General features: G+C 41.0%; 1 protein-coding gene across 1 annotated transcript in view; it reads right to left on the minus strand.

Moving 5' to 3' along the window:
- Nucleotides 1-25,242, minus strand: part of plekhh1 (pleckstrin homology domain containing, family H (with MyTH4 domain) member 1) — a 46,123-nt gene extending 20,881 nt beyond the window's left edge. Inside the window, 9 exon segments of the mRNA XM_042501450.1 lie at nt 905-983; nt 1,813-2,552; nt 2,867-3,049; nt 3,779-3,860; nt 4,127-4,210; nt 4,312-4,461; nt 5,641-5,695; nt 16,091-16,290; nt 25,002-25,242. Of these exon segments, the coding sequence (XP_042357384.1) occupies nt 905-983; nt 1,813-2,552; nt 2,867-3,049; nt 3,779-3,860; nt 4,127-4,210; nt 4,312-4,461; nt 5,641-5,695; nt 16,091-16,257 (1,540 nt within the window). The 5' untranslated portion in view covers nt 16,258-16,290; nt 25,002-25,242.
- Between the last annotated feature and the right edge of the window lie 1,134 nt (nt 25,243-26,376).

Genomic DNA, 26,376 nt, shown 5'->3' on the forward strand with positions numbered 1-26,376 from the left:
AAAGAGTAAAAAGAGGGCACTCGTAATCATGATAAAGATATACAATTCAAAAATTCAATCTTAAATAGTCTTGAATTAAAACAAAATCAAACTGGTCCATGATATTGGTTTAGAGATCTAAATGCTCAACAACTGATGCAGCTTGAGGCACAAACATGAGAGGACGCTGAATAAGATGAGCGAGCTGTGACTGAATCCAAAACAGCCGCTTGGCAGTCCGCTGCATGTACCTGGCAGTCAGGAAACTCAATAGTCGGAGTGCTGTCAAACCTCGCTGTCTGCATCCTGACAAAATGCATGATGTCGAGACAGACAGCACAGCAGTAATTACACCCAGACCACGTCCTTTCATCGCAGCTGATTAAAAAGCAGCCTCTCCCCTCTGCTCCTCTAAACCCCCGCCCCTCTTATTCTCTTCCTCGGCTCTTTAAAAGAAAGAAAAAGAGCCTCCTGAAGAGGAGCCCACACCTGTGCAGGTGTGTGCAGCCTCGAGCCAGAGGAAGTGACATCAAAGGCCGCAATGACAGATCCAAACCAACCACACACCTCCACAGCAGCTTCATCATCAGCTGAACGACAGGTCACCTCACAGCACTGACTCATCTCACACACCACCCAGGCTCACACAGACAGACGAGGACACACACACACACACACACACACACACACACACACACACACACACACGCACACACACACACGCTTACACATTTGAGATCTACTGCTAAATTGTCAAAGACAACCGTCATTTAAAATAAAAATGATTTTTAAAAAAGAACTTCTCAGAAAAGTCCGGCAATAAAAAGTTTCACAAAATCTTCATTTAAAAACCGAATCTTTTCCCTGTTTCACAAAAGAAAAACAGCGGACTTCTGATTCTGGTTTCTAGTTTGGGGGGACTCACCTCGTCCAGGGCCTCTGGCTCCAGGACTGGCCTCTGATACTCTCATTCCTGACTTGGCCACAGCGTAGATCCGACTCTCCTGCAGACATCAGCAAAGTCAGGAATATTCCCCTTCACTTCACTTCAACTTTCACTAAAAATATTTATATAATGTTTATTTCTTTATGATTTAAATACATATTACTGTCTGTCTCTTAAATATGTTGGACGCACTGTTGGTGTTTTCATGAGTGGACTTGTAAGTAACCCCACCTGAAGGCTTTCTTTGTGATACTGCCAAATGAGCACGCTCAAGATTGGCGTCTGGCCCAAAACATCCGTGTGGCAATAAACAATGTTATAAGTGTGCAGTCCTGATCCTGACTGCATTATAAATACCTTCACATAGTACAACACTCACACACACAAATTTGTCATTTTATAGAAGCTTTTATAGAAGGCAGCCACAGGTGTGAATGTGGCGTGAATGGTTGTCTGTCTCTGTATGTCGGCCTTGCAATAGTATTAGAGTTTTCTCCTAATAAAGTGCAACCCGCCTCTCGCCCAATGTCAGCTGGGATATATAGCCCCCCCGTGGCCCTAAAGAGGATAAGCATTTATGGCGAAAGAATGAATGAATGAACTATCCCTTTGATATGGTTATCATTTCCATGTGACAAGGGATGTAATGGAGGCGAGATATTTTACAGTTTTGCAATAAATCTATAATTTATAAATATAAGATATTCAGTATGTTTTTCTGCATAATGCTCTGCTAAATATTTACTTTTGATATTGGACAACACATAAGATGATACCAATATGTCAGCAGATAAAATCGTCCAACCGACATACCAGTCCTCTAATTTTAACTGTTTTAAATAATAATAAAGGAAGGGGGGGGTGTAGATAATACTGATCTCTCATACCCATGATGGGAAGCGGTGCAAAGGAGGCGTTGGCGGTGGATCCAGCTGCTCCAGCTCTTCTGGAAGTCCCACAAAGGAGACTCCGTCCCGGAACAGCTCCTCTGATCCAGACCCCTCCACCACCCCGTCCATACTGTCAGGAAGCCCGTCGTCAATGTCCGTTTCTTCCACAACCTGCGAGAAGTGCGAGGTGGCGGTGCCTGTGCTCTTGAGGGTGGAGGAGGTGGAGGATGGGGTCATGATGTCGATGTTAACGTTGAGGTGGTGGAGTCGGTCCAGGCTGGGCTGCGGCTGGCTGTAGTGCTTCTTCACCAGCTGGATGCTGTCTCTGGGGGTGAGCGGAGTCCGGACTTTGGGGAGCGTCATGCTGGTGCCCGACTGGTGAACTGGGGGATTCGGGAAGGGGTTGTTGGTGGAGGGGGAGCGCGACAGGAGCGGGCTTTTGGGGGTTATTCTGAGGGGCGACTCTGGGGAGCTCGGTCCATGGGCCATCTCGTAGGCTGAGGACGAAGATGATGATGAGGAGGAAGAGTGAAGGCACTGAGAGCGGAACTTGCTGTTGAGTTCATCAGAGGAGTTGTCTCTGTCGGAGCCCCCCGCCTGACCCTCTGGGCCCACTGGGAGCTCTGGTCCGCTGATGGAAACAGGGCTGCTGGGACCCTCCCTGCTCCGAGCATCATGGGCTGCAAGGTCTCCGAGACAAATCCCTTTACTGGACTGATCAGGATTCCTTTTCACATCTGAGGAGACGCATCAATAAAATATTGACTAATGTGGCCAAAATACAATTAAGGCAGAAGCAATTAGTCACTGTAAACAAATTAAAATGTAATCAATTACTATACATCCATATAATAATAAACACACGATGCATCGCATCATTTGGAGATAACTTTTGCAGACTGGATTTTGGTGAGACCACCAGTCTGTCCACCACTGCCGGTTCTGTTCATGTGATCATGTGATCAGCCAGACATGAATTAAAGAACAGGCTCATTGCTTCAAAGGCTTCCTGCTTCCCTTACCAACATAACATAAATTAAGAGCAGCACACCTGTCAACGAGGTCTTGATATTAGCCGTGGCCCCTCGGGGACCTGCTTGTCTCCAGCTGTCATCTTGGGCAGGTGGTGTGCCGGGGCAGCTGGGAGGAAACAGCGGACTGCTGGGCACCAGGTGGGTATCCATTACAGGGGAGGTGGCAGGAGATCCAGAGAACGCAGGTTTCTCCAAGAGAGCTGGAGAAGAAAACGAACACCAGAAACTTAATCTCTTTCCTACTGGAGCTCTGGGAATATCTTCTAACAGACACATCAGTTCTCCACTTATCTACACGAACTTTTACTAATGCTAAAAAAAAACTGACGATATTTACAATATTATAAGAAAGAAATATTAAGGAGTGAAATACCCAAATATAGTTTGCATACATTTTAGATTACGTAATTCAAACTAAAGCATTAACATTACTTTATGACATCTAATCTGATGCTGACCTTCATAAAAATTCTCTCTTAAGAGATCCGTCTTCCGCTAAACTGTCTTACAGAGACAAAGCACATTCATTTGGTCAGTAATGACTTCACTTTTCTGTTTTACAATTACAAATTATATACATTTAAACTCTGTGAAAACAGCTTTTTAATTAATGTGATTCATTTAATATATTTGAGCTATAGACTGTAACAGTTTATTGTCTTAAACTAGATTAAATGGACGAGTAAGCTGAGAAAACACATTATTTTTAGATGCAGCTCTGTGTGACAATCATCCAAAGAAAGAGTACAATACTTCCTTTTTTAAGGTATTGTGTACTGTTGCAATCATTTTTTGGAGGATAAAATAATCAGCCAGTAGTGACATAAAGTGAAGGCAGTTCAAGATGTATTTTTTTCTAATTTTCACTGCTCTCGCTCTTTATTGAGCAGCACAGTTTATGGTGCAGTTGTCCAAAACAGAATAATCACCTTGTAGTTTGTCCTGCAGCAACATTATCTGTTCAGTCTGCTTCAGGTTGGCCATTTTCAGCTGCTGGTTCTCCTGCTCCATCTGCAACAAATCACATATACAGAATATATTAAATAATAACTTTCAGCAGCCATATACTACACAACTGTTGTAGTGAAATCAAGAGCTACGCCTTTGAAACTGCTAACATTAAAGGAAACCTCAGTATTTTAAACAAGGACCCTATTTTCCTGTGCTTTTTGTGTCTAAGTATTGAGATAATACACCTTTACTCAGAGGCATCTCTCGTTGCTACAGATGACGTCGACTGACTCGACTGAAGCGTCTCTCTACATGCGTGATCTTACCTCTCTGAGCTTTAGGGTGACCCAGTCTTTAATCTTGGCAGCCTTCTCCTCAATAATCTTTGCCTCCTGGGCTCTGACTAAAATCTGCAGTCAGACACAAAAACAGCGTTTGTAGATTATTTTAACTGGCATTTTATGAACATAAATGGACATTTCTGCTCTTTATCTGATGGCTCCGTCCATACCTGTTTTTCCAGCTGCACCTCTAATCTCTTTATCACAGTATCTTTTTCCTGAACCTGATTGGTCAGGTCTTGGTACTTCCTGTACAATGAGCTCTCTGATTCGCTGGTTTGTATGTTTGCAGACTTCAGCTTTTCTTCCATGACATGGATCTGAAAAAGGAAATAATTAGACGAGTAAATTCACAAGCACGGCCAAGAGAGAGATCAAATTAGCGTGAGTCATCTAGTTTTGATGGGCACCAGACAAAGCCAAAAGAAAAACACTACAGATACTTTTTTTTAACCATCTCTGACGAGGAAACGCTTCCTAAGCCCTCAGGTATTTCTTGTTTTTAAAGAAAGGGCACCATTAAATTACTACCTACAGAAAAACACCTGGAACAGCCAGTAATGACAGCAAATGGGAGATTAAACACAACAGCGAGAGAGACAGAGTATGTGTGACGTACTGAGAGAGGTTTCCTATCAAAGGTTGACCCTTTTAAAAGTTTGGAGTTCAACAACAAAACAAAATCCAACCGACTGTGTGAATTTATGGGTCCCAATTTTAGGATTTCTTCTCACTTCTGTCAGGGCTTGTAAGTGTTGTGCTGTCTTAACATATTTTCCAGAGTTTTCAACCACAAATTAGAGCCTTTTTTAGGCAGATGAAGTTTTTGTTCAAATACAAAAAGGAGAAAATTCTAATCGCTGAGAAAGACTATGAGATGCAGTTAATAACACTGGGTCTTACTTCTACAGTTTTGGCCAATGTCTCTTTTAGTTATGATAACAACATAAAAAGTAATCTGTAATCTAATCTTGACGAAGCTGTGATGACAAATTCAAACGTGGCAAAGAACACAAGCAGTAAGATCAAAGGTTGTAAAACGACAATTATTTAACCACTTTTTGATGGTAAAAGCAAAAGAAATAATCCTGTGTGAGGCACGACTTACAAAGCTTACAAAACTTAAAAGCGACTTCCAGAAGATGCATTTAAACTCAAAAAGGAACAGGAGCTGTGTCACCAAATATATATATATATATATATATATATATATATATATATATATATATATATATATATATACATATAATAGAAGTGCAAGCCTCCCAACAACCTTTGCTGCAAGTGCTTTCAAAGTTAAACCAGGTAGATAATCTTTAAAAATACAGTTTACGGTAATTTGACAGTAGGTCTTCATATTTTTTCTCCAAGTACATTAAGTTTAGCTAACTTTGGAGTTTGTTTAAAACCTGTGTGAATATATGACAGCTCGTCTTTTTTTGGCCAGGTCGGACTGCTCTTTGCAGATATAGTGGAATATCTTTAAGGATAAGAAGTACCTGTTTCTCGGCACTCTCAGCCCGCTGGTCAGCCTCTGTCACCCTCTGCTCCCAGCTCCTGCATCTAAAAATAGAGACGAAAAAGTTACATTCATTTATTCATTCATTCATTCATTCATTCATTCATTCATTGGCCGTAATTGCCAGCTGTTATTGGGCGAGAGCTGGAATACAACCTGGACAGATCGCCAGATTATCGTAGGGCTGAAACTGAGAGACAGACAACAGTTCACGCTCACATTCACACCTACAGTCACAAATCAACCTAAACTGCATGTCTTTGGACTGTGGGAGAAACCGGGGAACCTTGAGAAAACCCACGCTGACACGCGGAGAACAAGCAAACACCACACAGAGGGGCCCCCCAAGATCCAAAACCTCACCCCAACCCAAACCTGGGACTTTTTTGCTGTGAGGAAACAGTGCTAATGATGGTTTGAAATCATCATATAAAAATCAGCCAGTCTTCAAGAGTTACATCTACAACCCAGAACAACCGGTCCTGGCAGGACACATCCCATAACCTGCCATAAAAGACCTGATTAGACAGAAAGACCACCAAGCCTGAAATCTAGCACACACACACCAACACATGCATGATACTAAATCCTTCCTGATCACTGATACCATACGGAGACATTTACAAGATTAATGAGCTTTCACATATCAACTGTGTTAGGAACATGTCTAATAAAGAAAATCTCTGTAATACAAAATCAGTTGAGAAAGCAGCACAAAAAGAATAATCTGTAAAAAAAAAAAAAAAAAAAAAATCAAAAAATGGCCTGTTTATTGAGGAGTGGTACTTTATTCAGAAGGGCTCCAGCAGCTGAGAGGCCCTCAGAGGAGACTCAACATCTTTCTACCGCTGCTCAAACAGTGTGAAGAAGAATGCTACTATGTGTGTGCACAAGCTTGCGTCACCTTTTGTGCAAGCATGCATGCTCATGCTTTCAAAGGCAAACATGGTCCATCCTGCACACATCTGCAAGCACCCTCTTTATCTCTGCAACACAAGTTCAACACAGGACTCCCTCTCTGCTGCGCTCAGTGACCCAGGTGAAGGAGAACAAACACGCTAATGGATTCACTCTGCTTGAGAGATGCATCTGAATTCCTCCCGTCATCTTTGTTTCCCTTCCCTTTGTTTCTTTTCTGTCTTTTTTTCTCCCCTCTCGTCACCTCCATAAAAGGCCTCCTGATTCCCAGAATCCACCACTCGCACAACGTCTGACCGCTTCCTCGCAGCCAGATTAACGCTTGCGAAAGCCAGAGCGCATGTTGACGGTTAGTGGTTGGATGACTCCTCACCTCAAGGTCAAAAGCCTTCGTCATGAGTCAAAGGCTTTACCGAGCCTGAGCCAAAGAGCAAACAGCACTTTGTCCTCTGTTCAAAAAACAATAAATAGAAGAGGCGAGCACTTAAGACGAATAAAGAAAGTAAGAACACACAATGTGGAACAGATGTGAGAGGTCGTCATCAGAGGACGCCATCAGACGGCCTAAAAAACTGCCACATCCAGTTAGAGGTCAGGAAGAGGAGGAGGTTGGACCTGGACTGGGAAACCACAAACTGTTTATGCAGAAAAGAGCTTTAGCATCACAACTGGAGTTCATTGAATTCCTTTTGGGCATTTTTTTGTTGGGAGAAAGAGGAGACCATTACTTATATATCAGAGGTTCCATTTGATTCATTTTAAGACAGAAAACAATTATTTTTCTGTGCAATCATTACAATGTTATACATTCTTACAATATCTTTGTTCTGTTTTGTATTTGATCTTCTAATGACAGAAGTTCCCATCATTTATAAGTTACTTTTAGCTATTTCATAAGATAATCAGATGCTTCAAGCTATCGTAGAGGGATAGTTCTAAAGTAATCCAAGTGTCCTGAAGCCCCGACATGCCAAGTTGTTTTGAAAAACATCACTGGCATCATGTTTTTAGCCTTGTGTTAGCCTCCCCCACACATAGTAGTTTTATAGCCAACAAACAAAGGGACTTGGTGCTAATTTCAGAAGTCTGTGTGTGTGTATGTGTGTGTGTGTGTGTGGGTGTGTGTGTGGGGGGGGTTATTCCTTTACCGCTCGCAGACAATTTTTCATCCATTACTCCCAGCTTATGACTTAAACTTTAAAACATCACTTTCGAGCTATATGTCACAGTTCATCCAGTACATTCTACCCCTATTATTTTAACTATTTATCCATTACTTTAAGCAAACTGTTTTTATCCATTACTTTCAAGTACCAGTTTAGACTTCTCTGCTCGCTTTTTTAAAGAAAAATTATTTTAAAGAACTCTCAGTATTATAAAGTTTTGTTCAGGTTACAGTTGGCACAACAGGCGCATAGTATGTATAGTTTATTAACAAATCGGATTTTCTATGCTTTCAAATGAGTTAAGCTACTTCAAAATATTTCCATGTCCTCCCTGGTAACTGCAGCAGTACCCCGGGTTGAGAATCACTGATACACATCATCTGTGTCCGAGCGATCACATGAGTGACCTGACGGTAACAAAGTGGCCTCTGCAGCCTTGAGGTGATCAGATATGGACACAGACTGTGTAAGCTACTGCTGTCAGTTTATCTCTCTGTCTCTTTAGTTACTGCAGAGTCCAACTGTTGAAGCCTGAGGCGCTGAGCAGGCGTGAGACAAATATGCCTGCAATCTAGCATCTGTCAGGCCGCAGTGCAACACAGTAGCTCCTGCTGCTGAGGAGGCTGAAAATGGATGAGGTGGGAGTCATGTTTCGTTACGCGTTGTGTTAGCAGTCTGAGTTGCATTTTGTATCTCTGGAATTTAAGGATAAGTCTCAGGATATTTTGTATGTTTCCTACTGTCAACTATGAAAAGACTTAAAACAATAGGGTGATCTGAACATGTTCCTGCACTACGTCTAAAGTCAAATTTTTTTATCTTGTAAATGTCTTGATTCGTCCTCCTTAAAATTATTATGTTGTGTTTATTGCCTTTTTATTAATCATATCAATTTATTTTTTCATCTCTCTTTTTCATAATCATTGGTCTTTTTTCTGATACGTTTTTTCATCTGATCTTTTGTTTAATTTGACCTTAATTTCTCTCTTTCCCTCGTTCAGCATTACTGCTTGCCAAAGTACTTTGTAAACTCTGTTTTAAGAGCTGCTCTACAAATTAAAGTTACTAAATTACCATGAGCATCAGCAATGCAGTTCAGCTGATGTCAACCCCACATACATGTCCTTCGACTGCCGTGAATAATTTACATAGTTCCAAATCCAACACGGTGTTAAGAGTCACAGACATCCTTAACAATAGTCAGACAAAAAGTCAGTGGTTTTTGCTCTTTTTATGGGATTTCATAACAATAACAAAACATACAGAATATCTCCAGCCTCATCCTTTACTACATGTATCTTAGCTGAAAATACTATTGAAAATTTTCCTTTTTTTTATATGAAGTTTTGCAGAATAATCTTGAGAGTGTTGGCCATCTCTGTCTCAGTATGGATTCCAGAGGGACTGATAGTATCCAGCGGGGTCGAGATAAGATGAGAGGGGTCTACAGACACCAGATCATCTGCTTCTCACACAGCTAACAGATCTGTCACAGCTAATAACTGTTTACTGTTACTGACAAAGATTTGAGATCTGATCCCAACTGCATTTTCCTCACTTTACCCTCAATTTTGTTACACAGTTCATGTGATCAGGATGTGAAAATCTGACAATAACAACACTGGTCACAAAGGACATTAATTTAAACATTAGAGGATGGTTCAACTGTGAAATATCTGTTCACTGAGTGCTCCACCTGCCTCTCAGCTTTAATCATTAACTCACAGCTGATGGTTAGTTATGACTCCAGCTTTATCATTACATGTTAAAATAAAACCTGTACAAAAGAAGGGAGGGAGAGAGGACTGATAGAGAAAGAGTAATAAGGCACCAGTGGAGAAAGAGTGAAATAAAGGCATCACAGTGTGAATACTATGTGGGACATCAGGTCTTAGATACTGTAGTCCAACACACAGCAACTCAATTTACGAGACTTCACAACAAGACTTTTCATTGAGCAAAACTTGGCTGGATGCAATAAAAAAACAGAGTGGATGAAGTGAAAGGCAGAAAAACATGTCATTTATCTGTAAGATCCTTTGCATGGTGTTATCAGACACTTAAAATAACAATCTGAGCCTGTTAGTCGCAAGAACTTTAAGTGGACGTACAGCGACAAGGACAAGCGGTTACAGACAATGAATGAACGTTGACGGTGGTTTCAGTGCAGTAAACATGGCAGTACTCTCGCTCATAAATCGGCTGATTTCAGAAATTGTTGCTCCCCTGAGTCACTGAAGGCCCAGACACGCCAAACCAACAAAGAAGAACTAGCAGCCACAAAGGCCAAGTGTTGCTTTGCTTCATGTCGTCTGCGTCTCGGTCAATAAGTTTCACTTGACCACCCTGCAGAGACCATTGCCAGCTAGCATGTTCATTTTGCGTCTGCATGAATAACTCTCCATACCAGCAGGGGGCGGTAGTATTTATGTATTAGGCATTCAAAAAGGGAACCTGGAAGACCGACAGGATGGATTCAAGACGCTAGTTAGCTCATGAGCACATTAGCAGTACAACCTGATGTTGAAGGAACAAATGATATTTACTGTGCACCAGCGAACAAGAAGGCCAACAATTACAAATTGTATCTACTAAAGACCTCAATGGATAAAAAATGTAATTTTACCCAATATAAAAAGTTAGTTTCTATCTCACGCCCTCTTGAGTTTAGTCATTTGTTTTCTTTTCTTACTTTCGTTTCTCTTCTCGTGCTGAGCTGAACCGCAAATCAGAGTGATTTCATTCACAGACGGGCTCCGGCGTCTCTGACACAATTTTACATGCTGAATCAGCCAGAAAAAAAGTGCCAACAGTGTGGGACACACTGCAAAAACAAGAGCAACAGATGCTCAGTGATGGCCAAACATTGACCAATGGCCGACCATCTGCGTGGAAAATCCAGGTTGGAAAATCCCGAAGTTTCGTTTTGAATCCACTTTAATCATTAAATAGATATGGAGACAAATAAGAGGGCATTTTATTTAGTGAGAGAGCTGATAAAGTGCTCAAACAAAGACGGGTTTAACACAACCTAAAAACATAAAACGCCAAAAAAAGGCTGCTCTTAACCTGTGATCCCTCAGGGGTTCAACATGTGCTACAAATAAGATAACCAACCTTACCATGAAAAACAGACTGTAGCAGTTGAACTATCAGAAAAGCTGCTGATCCAAACAAACCCTCTCATGAAAATAAATGTTTACACGCACATGTGAACCCGGTGACCTCTCTGCAGTCGTCCTCTCTGACTGATACCACCGAGTCTGAGTCAAACAACTGTGTTTTGCTCCTCGAGCCACGTGTAGCGTATGGAGGAGATTAATTTAATTTGGCCAGAATTAGATTATCCAAGTAATGAAGGGAAACCTTAAAGTGGAAATACCACCCTATTTAAAATTCCCTCTAAATAAGGTATTTCTATATTGTGTTACAGCCTAAAGACATTCGACATGCTTATATTTCCTCAGCGCTTCTTCTCTTAGTTAATCCATTTTTTCTTGGATTCTGGTTTTGTTATGTAGCAAAAAATCTTTAGTATTGTGATTGTAATGTTTTGCTTTATTTGGGCCAAAGTATTTATTCTTAATCATCAAGTTGTGTCATTTCTGCACCGGAGAACATACTTTATTTTCTCCAAATCTCTTCCAGTTCCTTCTGTATGGAGAAGATTCTGTTTTCATGATCCACCAGCTGACAGCTGTCCATTGCACTTTTCCTAATCCACTATAAAAACTCAAACAGAGAACTCCTCCAGTTAAACTCCTCACAAGGCAAATGGGGCATCTCCTCCTCTCTCACTCTCTCCTCCCTCACTCTGGGGATAAATGCCATGTCACAGGCAACCACGTCAACTTTTTTTTTTTTCATGTTTTTCCATACCAAAGTGGGTCAATGCGTAAAACACTCCTAACTTGGCAAAAGAGGAGATGAAGAGCGTGAAGCAGACTTTCCAAACAGTAATAACATGACGGCATGGTAGTCACTCAGCACCCTCCCTCCCCTGAAAAAAAAAAAAAATCAGAAAAACACACTCAGCAGCACGGGCCTCCACTTAAACCCCCCTCAGTGTGTGCACATGTGTGTGTATGTTTATGAGAGGAGTCAAAGAAAAAGTGAGATTCATTAGCCTTTTATTTTGGCAACATGCCCAAAAGAACATTAACAATACATACTGTGCGTGCTGCGTATTAACAGGGCAGTAATTAGTCCATTTTCAGAGAGCTTGAACTCCCTTTTATTCTTGGCATCAGGGCTAACATGTACAAACAGTGCATTAGACAAGTGTGGGACTGAGGTTACCACTTCTTTAAAAGGCAAAGCGAGCTTCAGCTAATGGCTGAAATGATTCTATATTTTTCTTATTGTCAGAAAAATCCCTTGAAAAGAGCAGAACCAACAAACGTGAATCAATCCACCTCCAAGCACATGCTGACTTCCACACTCTGTCTGTCTCCATCCTTCTGATAAACTTCTATAATAAACGTCTGTGGCATATAAGCCCCAAACCCATTTTGTCCTACTGGAGACGTAAATCTTTGCAGACAGCTCACAAATACAAACTTTCAATAATAAAAAAACGCTGAGTAAGCTTGCTGCTAGATTTAATTGTTACTCAAAAAGTTCGGGGCTACTGTCCTCTTCCCTGTAGTGCTATCTATAAGTCCAGATTTTTTTTGGTATGAGTTGCAGAGTGTTAGAGATATTATCCATAGAGATGTCTGCCTTCTCTTCAATATAATGGAACTAGATGTCACTCGGCTTGTGGTGCTCAAAGCACCAAAAATACATTTGTAAAACTCAACAGCAATGTGCAATGCAATGTGGTTACTCAAGATAATCCACAGACCTTGTTGTGTTTCAAGTCTGAACTATTTTCTTTCTACCAAACTACACCTGCCAATCATATCATCATGCAGAAGATGATTAAAATGAGAAAATTACTTTTAATACCTAAGTACATGGCACAAGGCACAAGGTAGATTTATTTGTCATTTTTCTTAAACGTGGTTTAAGAAGAAATGAAATTAAAGTTGAACCTAAATCCTGCTACAGTAAATATCAGATACTTTAAGACTTTTACTATGGACACAGACTGTGTAAGTGACTTCAAATTCTACCAGAGTCATTTTCTGGTACTTTTATTCAAGTATGGCTTTCAGGAACGTCTTTCACCACTGGAGTTAGTCTTTAACCCTTTCAGAAGCTTTCACAAGTATTTAGACCTTCAAACTGTGAGTAACTTGGCTTGAAAACATAGGGAAAAAGGCAATAAGTAACTTGGCAAGAAGTGTTCCACATACTGCAAAAAAAGGTAGGTAGGTGTTTAGATTAAAAAAAAAAAAAAGGGAAATATGCCCAAAAAGGTATATTTGTAATCATTTTTGCTAATTTCTGGGTCATGCCTGTGTTGCTCATAACCTTCTTTCCATGTTTTTGAAAGAAATCAAGCCAACATGCTCATGTTTTAGGAGGTTACACAGGAGTGTTAACAATAAAAAAAAGTATACATCATCAGAAGATGTATCTTTAAGAGAAGAAGTTTTACTTTGTCAACTTGTGAAAAAAATCTTTAGCTGGTGTAGATCCTCCTCTAAGATTATTGTGATGGAAGAGCCCTTCATTAATGACCTTCTCACAGTGTGTGTGTGTGTGTGTGTGTGTGTGTGTGTGTGTGTGTGTGTGTGTGTGTGTGTGTGAGTGTGAGACGAGCTGGAGGTCTGACAGAATCTGACAGCAGACACAGCAGGGAGTCGTCCTGCTCTTATCAGACTCATGGGTTATGTTTGGACTGTAAACATCCTGCTGACCGATTGAATAAATCACTCTCGCACTCCAGAATTAGAGATGATACAGAGAGCGAACCACTGCGACACTCCAAACAAAGGCAGCTCCGAGCTATCCGAGTCTATACAGAACGGCCACTTGTAAAGCTACAAAGAAAACCAACTGAAAACTGAAGGAAAGTCAAGACAGGAGAACAGTTTTCCTGCTACTCCTTCTCCCTATAATCCAAACACTTCCACTCTTTTACTAACAAATCTTCAGGACAGAGCTGAACCTCCTGATGACAGCTGATTGCTTTCCAAAGTGTCTGGTAGTCGAGCTTAACAACCGCCACAATTTAACAAGCATTTGGCCAGCCGCTGGCGGTTATTTCGCCCCGACTTGAGGGGAGGCTCCACAAGTGATGAGTTAAATGTTAAATATTCATTTTGGCTGAAACTGTAGCCAACCTCTGATGATACAGCATGAGTGGAGCGAATGTTTACCAAATAAGCTGAGTAATCCCATCTGTCTTTACGCACACACATAAACACATAGTCATCCGCACCTGTATTTCTTACTGATTCACATGCTGTAATTGTCTCCACATGAACAAAACACTTCAAAACACTCCATAAGAAGAAGAAGAAGATGAGGCAGCGAGATCTGCACAGTGTTTGGTCAAAATATCTGGTGGCATGGCCTAATTTGCAGACGAGAGGGGTATGACTAATTTCTACAGTAATATGGAACCTTAAACAGCCACATGTTCAGTTAATTTTACATGATTTATGCCAAATCAGTCAGGGTCAAATCCTCAGGTCAAATGTGATCTGATTTCCAGTTAACTCTTTCCCTTCTGTCCTTATAAAAGTGTTTCTGAACCTCGTGCCCCATAAAACTTATTGTTTTATGATAAACCTGCCACTTTCACTTACACGCCCTGCTTTTTTGGCTCTTTAGGTTGATCAGTATTTTGTTTTGTTCCCATAGTAACAAAGACAAAGCTTTACATTTATAGGTCAAACTTTGTTCTGACACTCAGCGAGAGTCTCCACATCTTGGTAGAGAGGCAAAGGATGAGATCAGGAGCACAATTTATGTTTCTCTGACTCGCGGCTGAGCTCAGGTTGTTAGAAGTTCAGCAAACCGGATTCAGTACGCTTTGGACAAACTACATTTCCCATCTGTCTCGGGAATGCCGTGTTCCCTGAGGAGGAGTTGGAGGTAGTTTCTGAGGAAAATGACATCTGCTCTTTTTGTACTCAGACTTTAGAGTTTTTGAGGGAAGTCATAAACTTCTCTCATCAGGATTTGTTTGCTACAGCTATTCGTGAATTTACTTAAGTTTTAAACTGGTCATCAGCTATTAACAGTAATTAAAGGGTTAAGACTGACTATGAACTGCAACAACCCCCTTGAGTCTGGCTGGGGACCTTTGCTGCATTTTTCTCCTTCATTACCTGTCATCTCTCTACGATTGCTTTCTCTCTACGATTGCTTTCCCCAAAAAATTACCAATAAAAAGCAACTTTGTAAACATAAGCATAAGCTGTAACATTACCTCAATAAAATAACAGTTTTAGGACAAACGTTAAATTTAACTTAACTGATGATGCATTTCAAACGTTGGCATGATGCATGTGTATACATGGAGAAATACATATGTTTTACAGTTGGTAGTATGAAAGGAAATATCAGATTACCTTAATTGTGTTATTTTTGTAAAATACACACACATATATATAAATAACGCAGGTTTACATTATCGTTACACAGTTTTCTGATCAAGTTTTAGGCCAAATATATTCTCCATATTCCACGTGACTTCTTTTGAGGCCTTTTAACACCGTGTTTTTTTGTCTTGCGCTTTAATTTGGATGTTGGTATATTCTTTGCAAACAATTGCTTTTGTCAGGAGAACTTTCGTACATAAAAATATTTAGCGGTTAATTTTACAGAGCTTTCGCACAAATAAAGGCATCAATGAGTCAGACAGTGCGGGACGGACATCACGTCACAACGTCACAAAAAAGGTCGACCTGTTGATCATTTATGTATCACAGCACCATGAATTACATGACAAAGGACACCAAAACTCGTAAGACAACATGTGGAGTAGCACCGCTGAACAAGTACTGTAGGCTCTTTAGTCTGAACCAAAATGCAAATTTTTACTACACTTCGTAACTGTGACAAAAGCAGGACATACCAGATCTACTGCTTCAGTTCTTACCTTTCATAATAAAAGGCCTAGACATATAAACTGCCTAACTGCTTACCAGAGGTATGACTAATTTTAATATTAAATATTTGCATGCGAGTATTTTGCATTTTTATGTTGTTTATTCATGACATCCCCGTGTGTAAAGGCCTCTCCTCTTCATCCTTTGTGGGTCATACTGTATATTAGCAAGCTGGCGTTACTTTTGTCAGCTAAGCCAGCTCATTTACTTTGCTACACAACAGTTATGCCTGGCAGCTTCTGGATATAAATATTTAGTGTAACTGAATTTGAACTTATGAGGAGCTGGTGCACTGGCTCCTACAATGCAGAGCTTCTGCTTGCTCCAGTAACAGTGCAGGCTGATTATTTCTCTTACCTTCTCTGCCAGCAGCTCCCTTATTTTCCCCGCCTGGAGCCGGAACCTCAGCAGCTGCATCTCCAGAGCGATGCAGCGTTTCTGCCAATCCACGCTGGCCACTCTGACGGCTCCTGACCCGCCGCCGCTCTCTAGCACGTCAGCCATGGCGAGGATTCAGAGCTCTGGACTCAGACTGAACTGAAAGACAGAAGAGAAAACTTAACTTGTATATGGTTTGTCTGATTTGAGTTTGCTGTCAAGAGTGTGCTGTATAAACTATCCCATCCTTAGTGACACATCATGTTTAACTTGGATCAAAATCTTTCTTTTCTTAAGGCATGAAATGTACCAACCCACACAGGATACACACGTACTCCTAAAAGAGTCCAGCTTCTGTTTTCATTTACAGCACAAGAGCAGAAAAAAAAGTGATTCAACCTCTTTAAATGCCCTTCGTTGACCGCACTTCCCATGATTCACTGCGGAAATGTGAGTGACGAAACAATAAGTCCACAATGGCACGAGTTTAATGAAGTGCTTCCTCTCACTTTCTGTGTTGCACTGTGACATGTAACCACAAATAAACATACATACATCCACATGATCTGCAACATTTCTCTCTAGAGAGATCGCAGCCTGAATCTTTCTTTCCTCTGCGTCCACTGACTCTCCACATGCCCACACACACTGAACAAAATCTCAGCAGGGAGGCTCTGTGTCAGTGGGGGAGTCGGGTTCATGCGTGCCGGCTCCCAGGCCTGCCAGCTACAAAGCAGGTCAGCGCTCTGCTTTTTAGCCAAATTACCTACTAACCCAATCCCCTGGTCTCTACCCCCCTACATTCCCCACCCACAACTCCCTCGCCGTGCAATCCCTTCTTAATTACAAGGCAAGAGTGAAACGGGATCCTGCGCAGCACAATGGTGTCTTTCTGCATGACAGTCCCATCACAGCGAGAGAGGGGGGCCGTCAGCTCGCCTCGGCAAAGAAAGGAGGAAAGAATGTGTGAGAATGAATGGGCCGAGGGCTGAATGTGGGAAACCGGGACACTGAGGTTATTTTTACCTGAGGAGGATTGACTAGTGGCTATTTTTCTCTGGACGGACTCTCATTCACAAAGGTTAAGGCCCAACTGTGAGAACTCAATAAAAGTCTGATTATTTTGAGATAATAATCAGCTCTGAGGTTTTAAACTCACACGAACCCAGTGTATGTGAGATTTTGCATTTCATTGACCAAAATGAAACCAAAGTTACAGCAGAACTACAGCCATTTTCAAAATTCATACGTTATTCCTATTGTCTAAGACAGTCCCAAAATATTAGAAAACATGACCGAATCTCTCCCCTTAATCCAAACACTAGAGTGCTTAAATTAAAATGTTTTATGTCATCAAGTAATAAGTCTGGAACTGCTCCATAACCAATGAATTGTGAACAATGTTTGAGATCATTGGTTCACTACTGGTGGGTCGTGGTCCAAAAGTGTGTCAAGTTTGTAAAAAAAACACTTTATTTTGAAGCACAGTGAATTTCAAGAGCAGAGCTTTTATTTTGAAGTGCTGTTTATGTTGTTTTCTTGCCATATGTTTTGTTTGCATTCTAAGCCAATGTGTTGTTTACATTTTGTGAAATAAAATTGGATTTTTGATCATTTATCTAATGTGTGGACTTTAAACTAATGACTGAGGAGAAATTTGGACGGCCTGGCTCGTTGGTAGCCTGTGCAAAGCTCAGCTCTACCGGTGATGCACTGCTAGAGTTTGGGGGTTTTTACCACCTCTGCACGAAAATCGTACATTGCATTACACGGGCAAAGGTCCAGAGGCCTAAAGTTTCAGTGGTCCCCCAAAGGCCTGTCACTCAAATGAACACAAACAAACCATGAAGAGACTCAAAATGACCACAAAGATATGCAAACAATCTGCAAAGAGATGTAAAATAACTACAAGAAGGGTCAAAACGACCACAAGGAGACACAAAACCATCACAAAGAGACACAAAATGACTGCAGACAGAAATAACCACAGAGAGGTTAAAAAAAACATAAAATTACCTCAACAAGACACAAAAGTACCCCAAAGACACCCAATCCACGACAAAATGACAAAAGAGACACAAAACAACGAAAAAGAGGCCCAAAAGTACCACAAACTAAACCTCGAAAAGATTACAAACGACTACAAAGAGACTAAAAAACACCACGAAGTCTGTGTGTCTTGTTTCTAAGTAGGAGAGATTGTGGGGCCCTTTATACATCTGTGCCCAGGGGCCCACTGCCTCATAATCCACTCATGATTACATTAACTGTTAAAAAATGCAAACCGCAGACAAACTCGTGTTACGTGATGTCACAGGCATCTTTGTCACCAGATAATGCTCAAATTAGCTAATTGCTAACATAAGCATGCTATTAGGCTGATGTTTAGAACGTCTAATGTGTACATGTGTACCATATCACGCCATCCAAATACTTTTGAGATATTCCAGCCTTGATAAAAATGGTGGATTGACCAACCAACATCCCTGGAGCTACATGGCTAACAAAAAACCCAAACCCTGTTGTACCCAAAACAAAGCTCAATAATTATGACATCCATCTGTAACGGTATCTCTACCACAAAATTTCATATAGTGTTTCCTAAATTGCACACCAGGCAGCAGACACATGACCACAGTTATTCACTTTGAGAGGTATTTATTACTTACTGACGTTATAGTGCTGCCTCGTCGCCGTCTGTTCTCAACTATGTTGCATTTAGTGATATTTATGCAGGCATATTGTCCAGTGTTTGCATATTTTTACCAGAACTAATATAAAATTCACATACTAATGGTTTCAGACAAACTAAAACATCTCCCAAACATTCTCCGGGTCCACAAAATCAATGTCCCACTCATTGTCTACAGACTTTATACTTGATGACATCACAAGTTTGAGACTCTTAATTTGTGGCTTTGAGACTGAGTTGCTCATGTTCACAAATATTGATTGAACTTTCCTCGACAATGGAAATAACATATTGGACTTCTATATGTAGGTGGTGTTGCCCTTTAAGTAAGTTGAAAGTAAGTTTGAAGTTAAAAATTTAAGCAGGATTCACACAGACAGACTCAAAGTGCAGCCAGACACCGTCAGCAGAACAGCAGACGTTCAAAGTCCAGCAACTATAACTGCACCATGGCACTCCCTACAATTAGCATGCTCATAAATACAGGCTTAGCAAACAAATTACAGAAGTCATGCATGCGGAGGTTTCGCCAGCCGACCGCTGTACCCAGTCAAGGTTCAGCTACCGACGTCTCCCACTCTCTCTCCGGGACAGACCGGAGGGGATGAAGGTCAAGAAAAGCCGGACATCGGCGTGGGGAAAAGGGGAAATAAGGCCACTTAAATAAACCCTGCTGGGTCACGTTGGGGCAAGCCAGGACAGACGAGTCCAGGCGTTCCTCCAGGAGCTAAAACAGCTGGGTGCAAACAAGCCATTTGATGGTTAAACACTCGGCGCTGCCATGCTAATTCTCCCCGGAACAACTCCTTTAGCTTGTTGGATATAAAGAGGGTTGTTTCAGTTTATGCCAATTGGTGCCAGGAAGTCAACTGCAAAATAGACAAGTGTAAACTTTTTACTGAGCAGGATGAGGAAAGGACCAGAGGTAACAAGAGGTCACAATGTCTCTCTGCATCAGTGTGCACAAGAATTAAGTCGACTGCACATCACCAGCCTGTCAAAAATGAGGTCATTTTCACATGCCCTTTTTATCGTGCTATAGAGAAATGAAATGAGTTAGCATTTTGCTAACTTTTGCTCTGTTTTTTTGCAGGAGTTTTTGGTTAGATAACTGAAATAAGGTCTGTGGTTCAAAAATCCAAAATCCAATGGAAACATCCTGTTGGGCTTTTTCACGAGGGAACCAGCGTACAGCCAACTTCTGCATCCCTTCTTTATCCCCCCTTTGCATTCTTAAACAGAAAAAAACACCCCACTCCAGTGTGTGATTTTAGGTAACATGCCAGCATGGCAGAACCAAAAAAGGATTGACAGGCGCTTTGTTTAACACAACAGCATCAGCTGCTAGTGTGACGTATATGTTCTGTTGATACAGACGCTGTTTCTGTGCTGTTACTACCTCCCGTTGTGGCTTAAAGGCAAGACCACTCTGTCTCCCCATACCACAATCACACCTTATATACAGAAAGACAAGGTGGCATAACAATGCAATACTCCCGCCTTTAATAGACAGTGTAAAAAGGGCTGCTGTGTATGTGTGTGTTGCATTAACATAACCCTCCATTGTGCGATGGTTTATAGAAAAGCAGAAGACAACTTTCCATCGAGTCAACTCTTATATAGGATCTAATGAATACTGTTCTCTGCTGCAGCATCTCCTAAGTCTGACATATTATGCCAACACTGGAAACACTCAGGTGGGAGGGAGAAAAAAAACAGCCAAGACAACAAAAACAAGCTTTCCAGGATCTACATGTTTGGTAACACTCGGGCCACCCAGAGAGTGAGGTGTATGCTGGAGCCCAGAACGGTGACTCCTCTCCTGGCTACAGACAGACACCAAGGCCCTGGAGCTTCTTCCATCCAGTTGCGAGAACTTGCACGTAGCCGTGTCCAGAGCAAACACTGGGGAGGACGACTGAATGGAAATGCTACCGCAACCGTCCCAGCAGGCTCGTTTCTACATCTGCCATCGCCGACAACTGCTTTCCATTGACTGCACTGACAGTTATACTGCATTATTCCTCAGACTGAGTGAGATTTGATATCCAGGGAGGAGAGTTTTTATTAAAAATGTGGAAGCTATCACAGACTGTTATGAAATTGTTTGGACGGGCCGGTGTGCAGTGTTTTTGTCTGTCGGGCTGCTACAAAAGTGGATTGTTTGACTGCACCTTTACTCAGAGGATGCAAGGAGCACAAGTGCAAGTCTCAAGTCAGCCCTTTCACTGACTACAACCTCCTTAATCACTACATATTCAAACACACACTCCCCGGCCGGTCGTAACTCTTCAGCGCTGGCTTACCGGAGCTCAGACAGACACAGATGGAGATACACACTGAAATAGATTGGAAACAGACACACACACACACACACACACACACACACACACACACACACACACACACACACACACACACACACACTGCTGAGCATGCAGCTGCGGTGATGTAAGTGATTAGGTGGTTCAGTGATATCATCCCCGCCAGACATTTCAAATCCCCGCTGTTGTTGTCTCTGCCGAGGTCCAACTTGGCTTCCCCACGTTTCAGCGACCCGCCCCCCTCCCCTCCAATCTCCACGCTGTCAAATAAAAAAAGACTCCCATCAAACAGCACAGGAGCATGCGTGTAAATCTGGGTCAGTCACTGCAGAATCGTGTCAGCGTGGCAGATCTCTGTGTGTACAAAAGCAGACAAAGACGAATTATCTGAGAGCACCAGGAGTCAAGTGTGTTAAATATTGCCTTATCTTCTCCTCGGCGGCCCTGGGTGTTTAACAAAGGGGACCTCTGTCGATTCCCGCTCAGTCAAGTAGGCCTCACACTTTTGTTTAAATTAGTGCCTCACTATTTTGGTACAGCTGGGATGCATTCCTATATATAAAGGAAGGGGGAGTCTCCGATGCAGCTACATGTTTCTTAACCTTTGACCCTCTTCCTTTAAAACTTGGAGGTTGATATGCTTTAAAGGTCCCATATTATGCTAATTTTTAGGTTCATAATTGTATTTGGGGTCTCTATTAGAACAAGTTTACGTGCTTTAATTTTCAAAAAAACATTATTACAGTAACATACACACCAGTATTCCACTATTATTCAGAATATTGTTATATTCTGAATTTGACACGGTCATATAAACTGCATATTCCATATAAATACTCCGAATCTGGCCATTTCCAAATGTAGTATTTCCCATTAAGACATGGAATATGCTGGTATTATTCGGGTTTTAGGAGCAATATTTGAACTCTCGCCTGTTTATGGTCAGAGCTGTACGTTGTCATGGATACGTTGTACACAAACCAATCAGCAATACAATTTGCAAAGCTGTAAGGTAGAGATGCATGCAAAAGAAAATCACACATTTCTGGTTGGAAGGAGAAACACACCTGCTTTTAAACTTTACAAAAGATGTGGATATCAACATGATTTGGGATACATGCAAATATCACATCGCTGACCTTTTGAAGAAGGTGAATGAAGACTGCTGGGAAACTTCTACTTCTCCATATTGTGAAGTGATAAAGGACATGTTAAAGAACGCTAACTGGAGTATGCATAACTGCATGTAAACGGTAGTGTAAGTGAAAGACTGATTTTCTTCACAGATGTGAACAGCTTAGCAGCTATTGTCGTTTTTGGAATAAGGGCAAAAAACAGAATATTTTGTGCATGAAAATTTACTCACCGTCTGCCTGAGTATACATGTATTCACCCTCTATCTGAAATGCTCAGTTTTAGCACCTGTCGCTTTACATATCTTTGTTTTTCTTCTTTGGAGAGGTGATCAAAACATTTGTGTCTTGAAACAAATTGAAAATCGACAGGTTTGTGCAGCAGATCAATGGAGTTTACACTGATGGTTAAGTGTTGGAACATTATTTTGCTTTCCAGGACTCCCACCAGTCAGGTGACTGAATATTAGGAATTTGTCAGTGCTGCTGTAGTCTTTCACATCTGCGTTTTTAGGATCTTTGCAATTCAACCAGGAATGACTATACTGGCACTGTAGCAGCAGTTTCTAGGATTATATAGGAAAGTTGTGACATCACAAATTCACTGAAGACCTGATGGCTCATTTAAAGTCACAGTTTCTAAATATGGCGTGTGCATTCCTCTGTGGATTGAAGGTTTTGATAGTTTGACATATTTACGTAGCGCCTGTATCTGCTCTAAAGTGGAAAAAGGCATGAAAATCTGACTCATATATAATACGGGACCTTTAAAACTCATGTTTGCCCTACTTTTTATTGTTATCTTGAAATTATTCTGATTTAAAAGGCCATTTTAACAGAGCAATTACTCATATTAGACATTTATAGCACTGCAGAGGCCAATGCATGTCTTCAGCCTACTTTTTAAATCACAAATACACCTCGTATTCATTCCTCTGCCATTTATCACCTTATCTATCTCCTCCTCCTCTCTCTATCTGCCTCATCTCTCCTCCTCCAACACCTCTCACTTTCTAACGTCCTGTGCTCCTTCCCTCTCCTCCTGCAGCACCTTTCCCACCCTCATCTTTCCCTCCCTTCCTCCACATCCTCTTCTCCTACATTTGCCAGCAAGCAGCTCTCTCCCAGCTCAGGTTAATGACAGGCCTCAGCAAACTGACCACACTCATTATCAGTCTCAGCCTTAAATACAGGCCCTGACATTCTTCTGTTCTGAGGTGTAAACATCTACCTCTGCAGATCTCCTGTCCTGCACACACATTTAACAGTCTCAACTCCCGTGCAGCACTGCAGGCTGCAGCACTGCAGGGCATGGAGAAAGGCTTTGCTTGCATGAGATATAGCAGTGATTCTCAACTTATGGCCTGCAGGCAAATCTGGCCCCAGATAGGGCAATTTGCTAATTCACAATAAAATTAGCTTTTAGTATACATAAGGTGCAAGAGTGACTAAAACAACATAAAAATTGTTTATCAAAAAAAGTGCCAATGAAGGATCCACTGACAGAGGTCCCAGCTAAGCCCCTAATATCCTAAAGTTCTAGAAATGTCCTAAAATCCTAGAAGTATTCTGAAATCTTAGAAACACCCTAAAATCCTATAGAAATGTCCTAAAATCCTTAACACGTACCGAAATCCGAGAAATGTCCCCAAATCCTAAAAATGTTTGAAAATCCTAGAAATGTGCTAAAGTCCGAGGAAATGTCTAAAACTCTGAGAAAGGTTCCAAAATCTGAGAAATGTCCCAAAATCCCAAAAACTTATAAAAATACCAAAAACGTCCCAAAATCCTGGGAGCATGCTAAAATCTTAGCAAACGCCTTAAAATTCTAGAAAGGTCCTGAAATCTGAGAAATGTCCTAAAAATCGAGAAACATCCTAAAATTCTAGATATGTCCTAAAATCCTAAAAACCATCCTTAAATTCTAGAAATGTCCTAGAATCCTAGAAACGCCCTAAAATCCAAGAAGCGTTCTAAAATCCTAGAAACGTCCTAACATTCAAGAAATGTCCTTAAATTCTAAATGTCCCAAAGTCCAAGAAACATCCTAAGAGCCGAGAAACATCCTGAAACACGTATGGGGCTGCTGTGACTGGCCCCTGGTCTCCTGTTATTTAGTGAAAGTGGCCCCAAAGCAAAGCAAGATGTGTATGACTAAGATGTAGAAAGAGCCAGCCCTTAAACCATGCATCGGGAGATAGAATATATGTCTTGAGTTCAGGTATTAGTTTGGGAAAGGTGGTCAGTAACAGATTTGGCGGCTGCTGCTGCTGCTGGAGGGGTCAGATGGATGTATGGAGCAGTGTGATTTCTCCAGATGCACATAAGGATGAGCAGAGGTAAAGGGTGCACAGTTTCCTCTAAAGTTTTCTGCATTCACATATAGACTTAATATAGCATGAATATGTTTTTGGAGCTACCCCAAGGGCAAGTAGTGGCCAAGATTTTGTCCAAAAAAAGGCCACAAGGAACAGGTGTGCCAGACGCGCAAGGATTAGTAAAATAGTAGCAACCGTAAAACCGTCGGTCAGCAAAAAAAAGCTCAAACAGGCTTTAGAAATCTCCCAAAATAATCAGCTGCAGCTGCGGCTTTTGCCCCACAAAACCTCCCGCGTCCTGGTTAAATTTATCCTCTGGTTACAGCATTAAAACCAGTGCTCGATATGGAAGAAGCAAACAGATAAATCGTTTCTACAGCGGAGTCCTCCAAAGCTACTTTACCTTGTGACTTTGTTGTCTCTCCCCCTTCAGTCGGCTTCCTCCGCTCACGGACACCTTCCCCGGTAACTCGTCGCACTTCGGCTCATAACTTCTTCTTTTTCTTCACTCCGTCGACTTTCTCTCATTCCTCATTCATTTCTTTTTTTCAGTGTTTCATGTCTTGTGTGGACTCCCGGTCCCACTGCTGCTCGTCCTTCGCGTCTCTGTGCAGCGCAGAGACTTCAGTGGGACTTCACTCTGAGCTCCATTCAACAGACTCATCCCATATTCCTTTAAAGGGCCCAAACAGGATCAAATTTCTCCAGGAGTCAGGCCCCCCTTGTGTGCACGAGCTGCTGCTCAGGATATTGCATTAAGGCTGGCTCGGGTTTATTTTTTTCTGTTAGGATGTAAACACAATTTGAGGATTTCTTTGAGTTGAAGGAAAAAGTCTGCTGCTCTAAATCCTGAAAAAAAAAAAAATAAATACAAAACCACAGTTCATTTTATATTGTATATTATTGTACTTTATACTTCTTATTGTGAATGTTTGCACATTTATTGTCAATATTTTTGCACAATGCTATACCTCTCTTCCATTTTAAAAACACATTTTTTATGTATTTAACTTTGGCAATTATTTATTGACAAATTACTAATATGTGCAAATCTTCATGGCAATACTAATTTTATACTGCTAATTTTAAAAAGTTAAATTAACTTGTTAACAAGCCTACAGAAGTGTGACCAGATTCCAGAAACAAAAACTGGGGAAACCCCCACAAAAAAAGAAAAATATGATTTAAAACAAACATCCTGCATTTCTACAGCACCTGCACTAGTCTAGATTAATATTATTGAGGGTGCAGAGAACAACATAACAATTGGTTGGACCCCAAAGCTCTTTTAAAAACAAAACAAAACAAAAAAAGCAACTGTATAGCCTACTAGCCTACTCTAGAGAAAAACATTGCACCACCACATTTACTTGAGAGATAAATTTTACTAATTATGGTTCAGATTCAGATTTTTATTCATAAAATATAACAAAGTCAGACACAACACGCTCACTCAGGATTAAACTTTTTTAGACTGGGTGCTGAATCCTCAGGGTAAGTAACAATGAGGTAAAGATCAGAACAGCACAACAACAAGCTCACAAATAAATATAACAGATAAAATATTATGTAATATCATTAATTAAACTATCCAGCATTTCATAAGAATTAAAAGTTCCATCTGGAGCAAACTTTAAGTATATTTAAGTACATTTTACTGATAATTAGACTACGTGTTCTGACAGCAGGACTCTGACTGTAACTTTTGCCATGTTTTATTAATATTTTTACTTAAGAAGAAAGTTTTGAGTACTTGTTCTGCAGCTGCCAACAGCCTG

The sequence above is a fragment of the Plectropomus leopardus genome, chromosome 14 (genome assembly GCF_008729295.1).
Source record: "Plectropomus leopardus isolate mb chromosome 14, YSFRI_Pleo_2.0, whole genome shotgun sequence".
NCBI classification, from domain to species: domain Eukaryota; kingdom Metazoa; phylum Chordata; class Actinopteri; order Perciformes; family Serranidae; genus Plectropomus; species Plectropomus leopardus.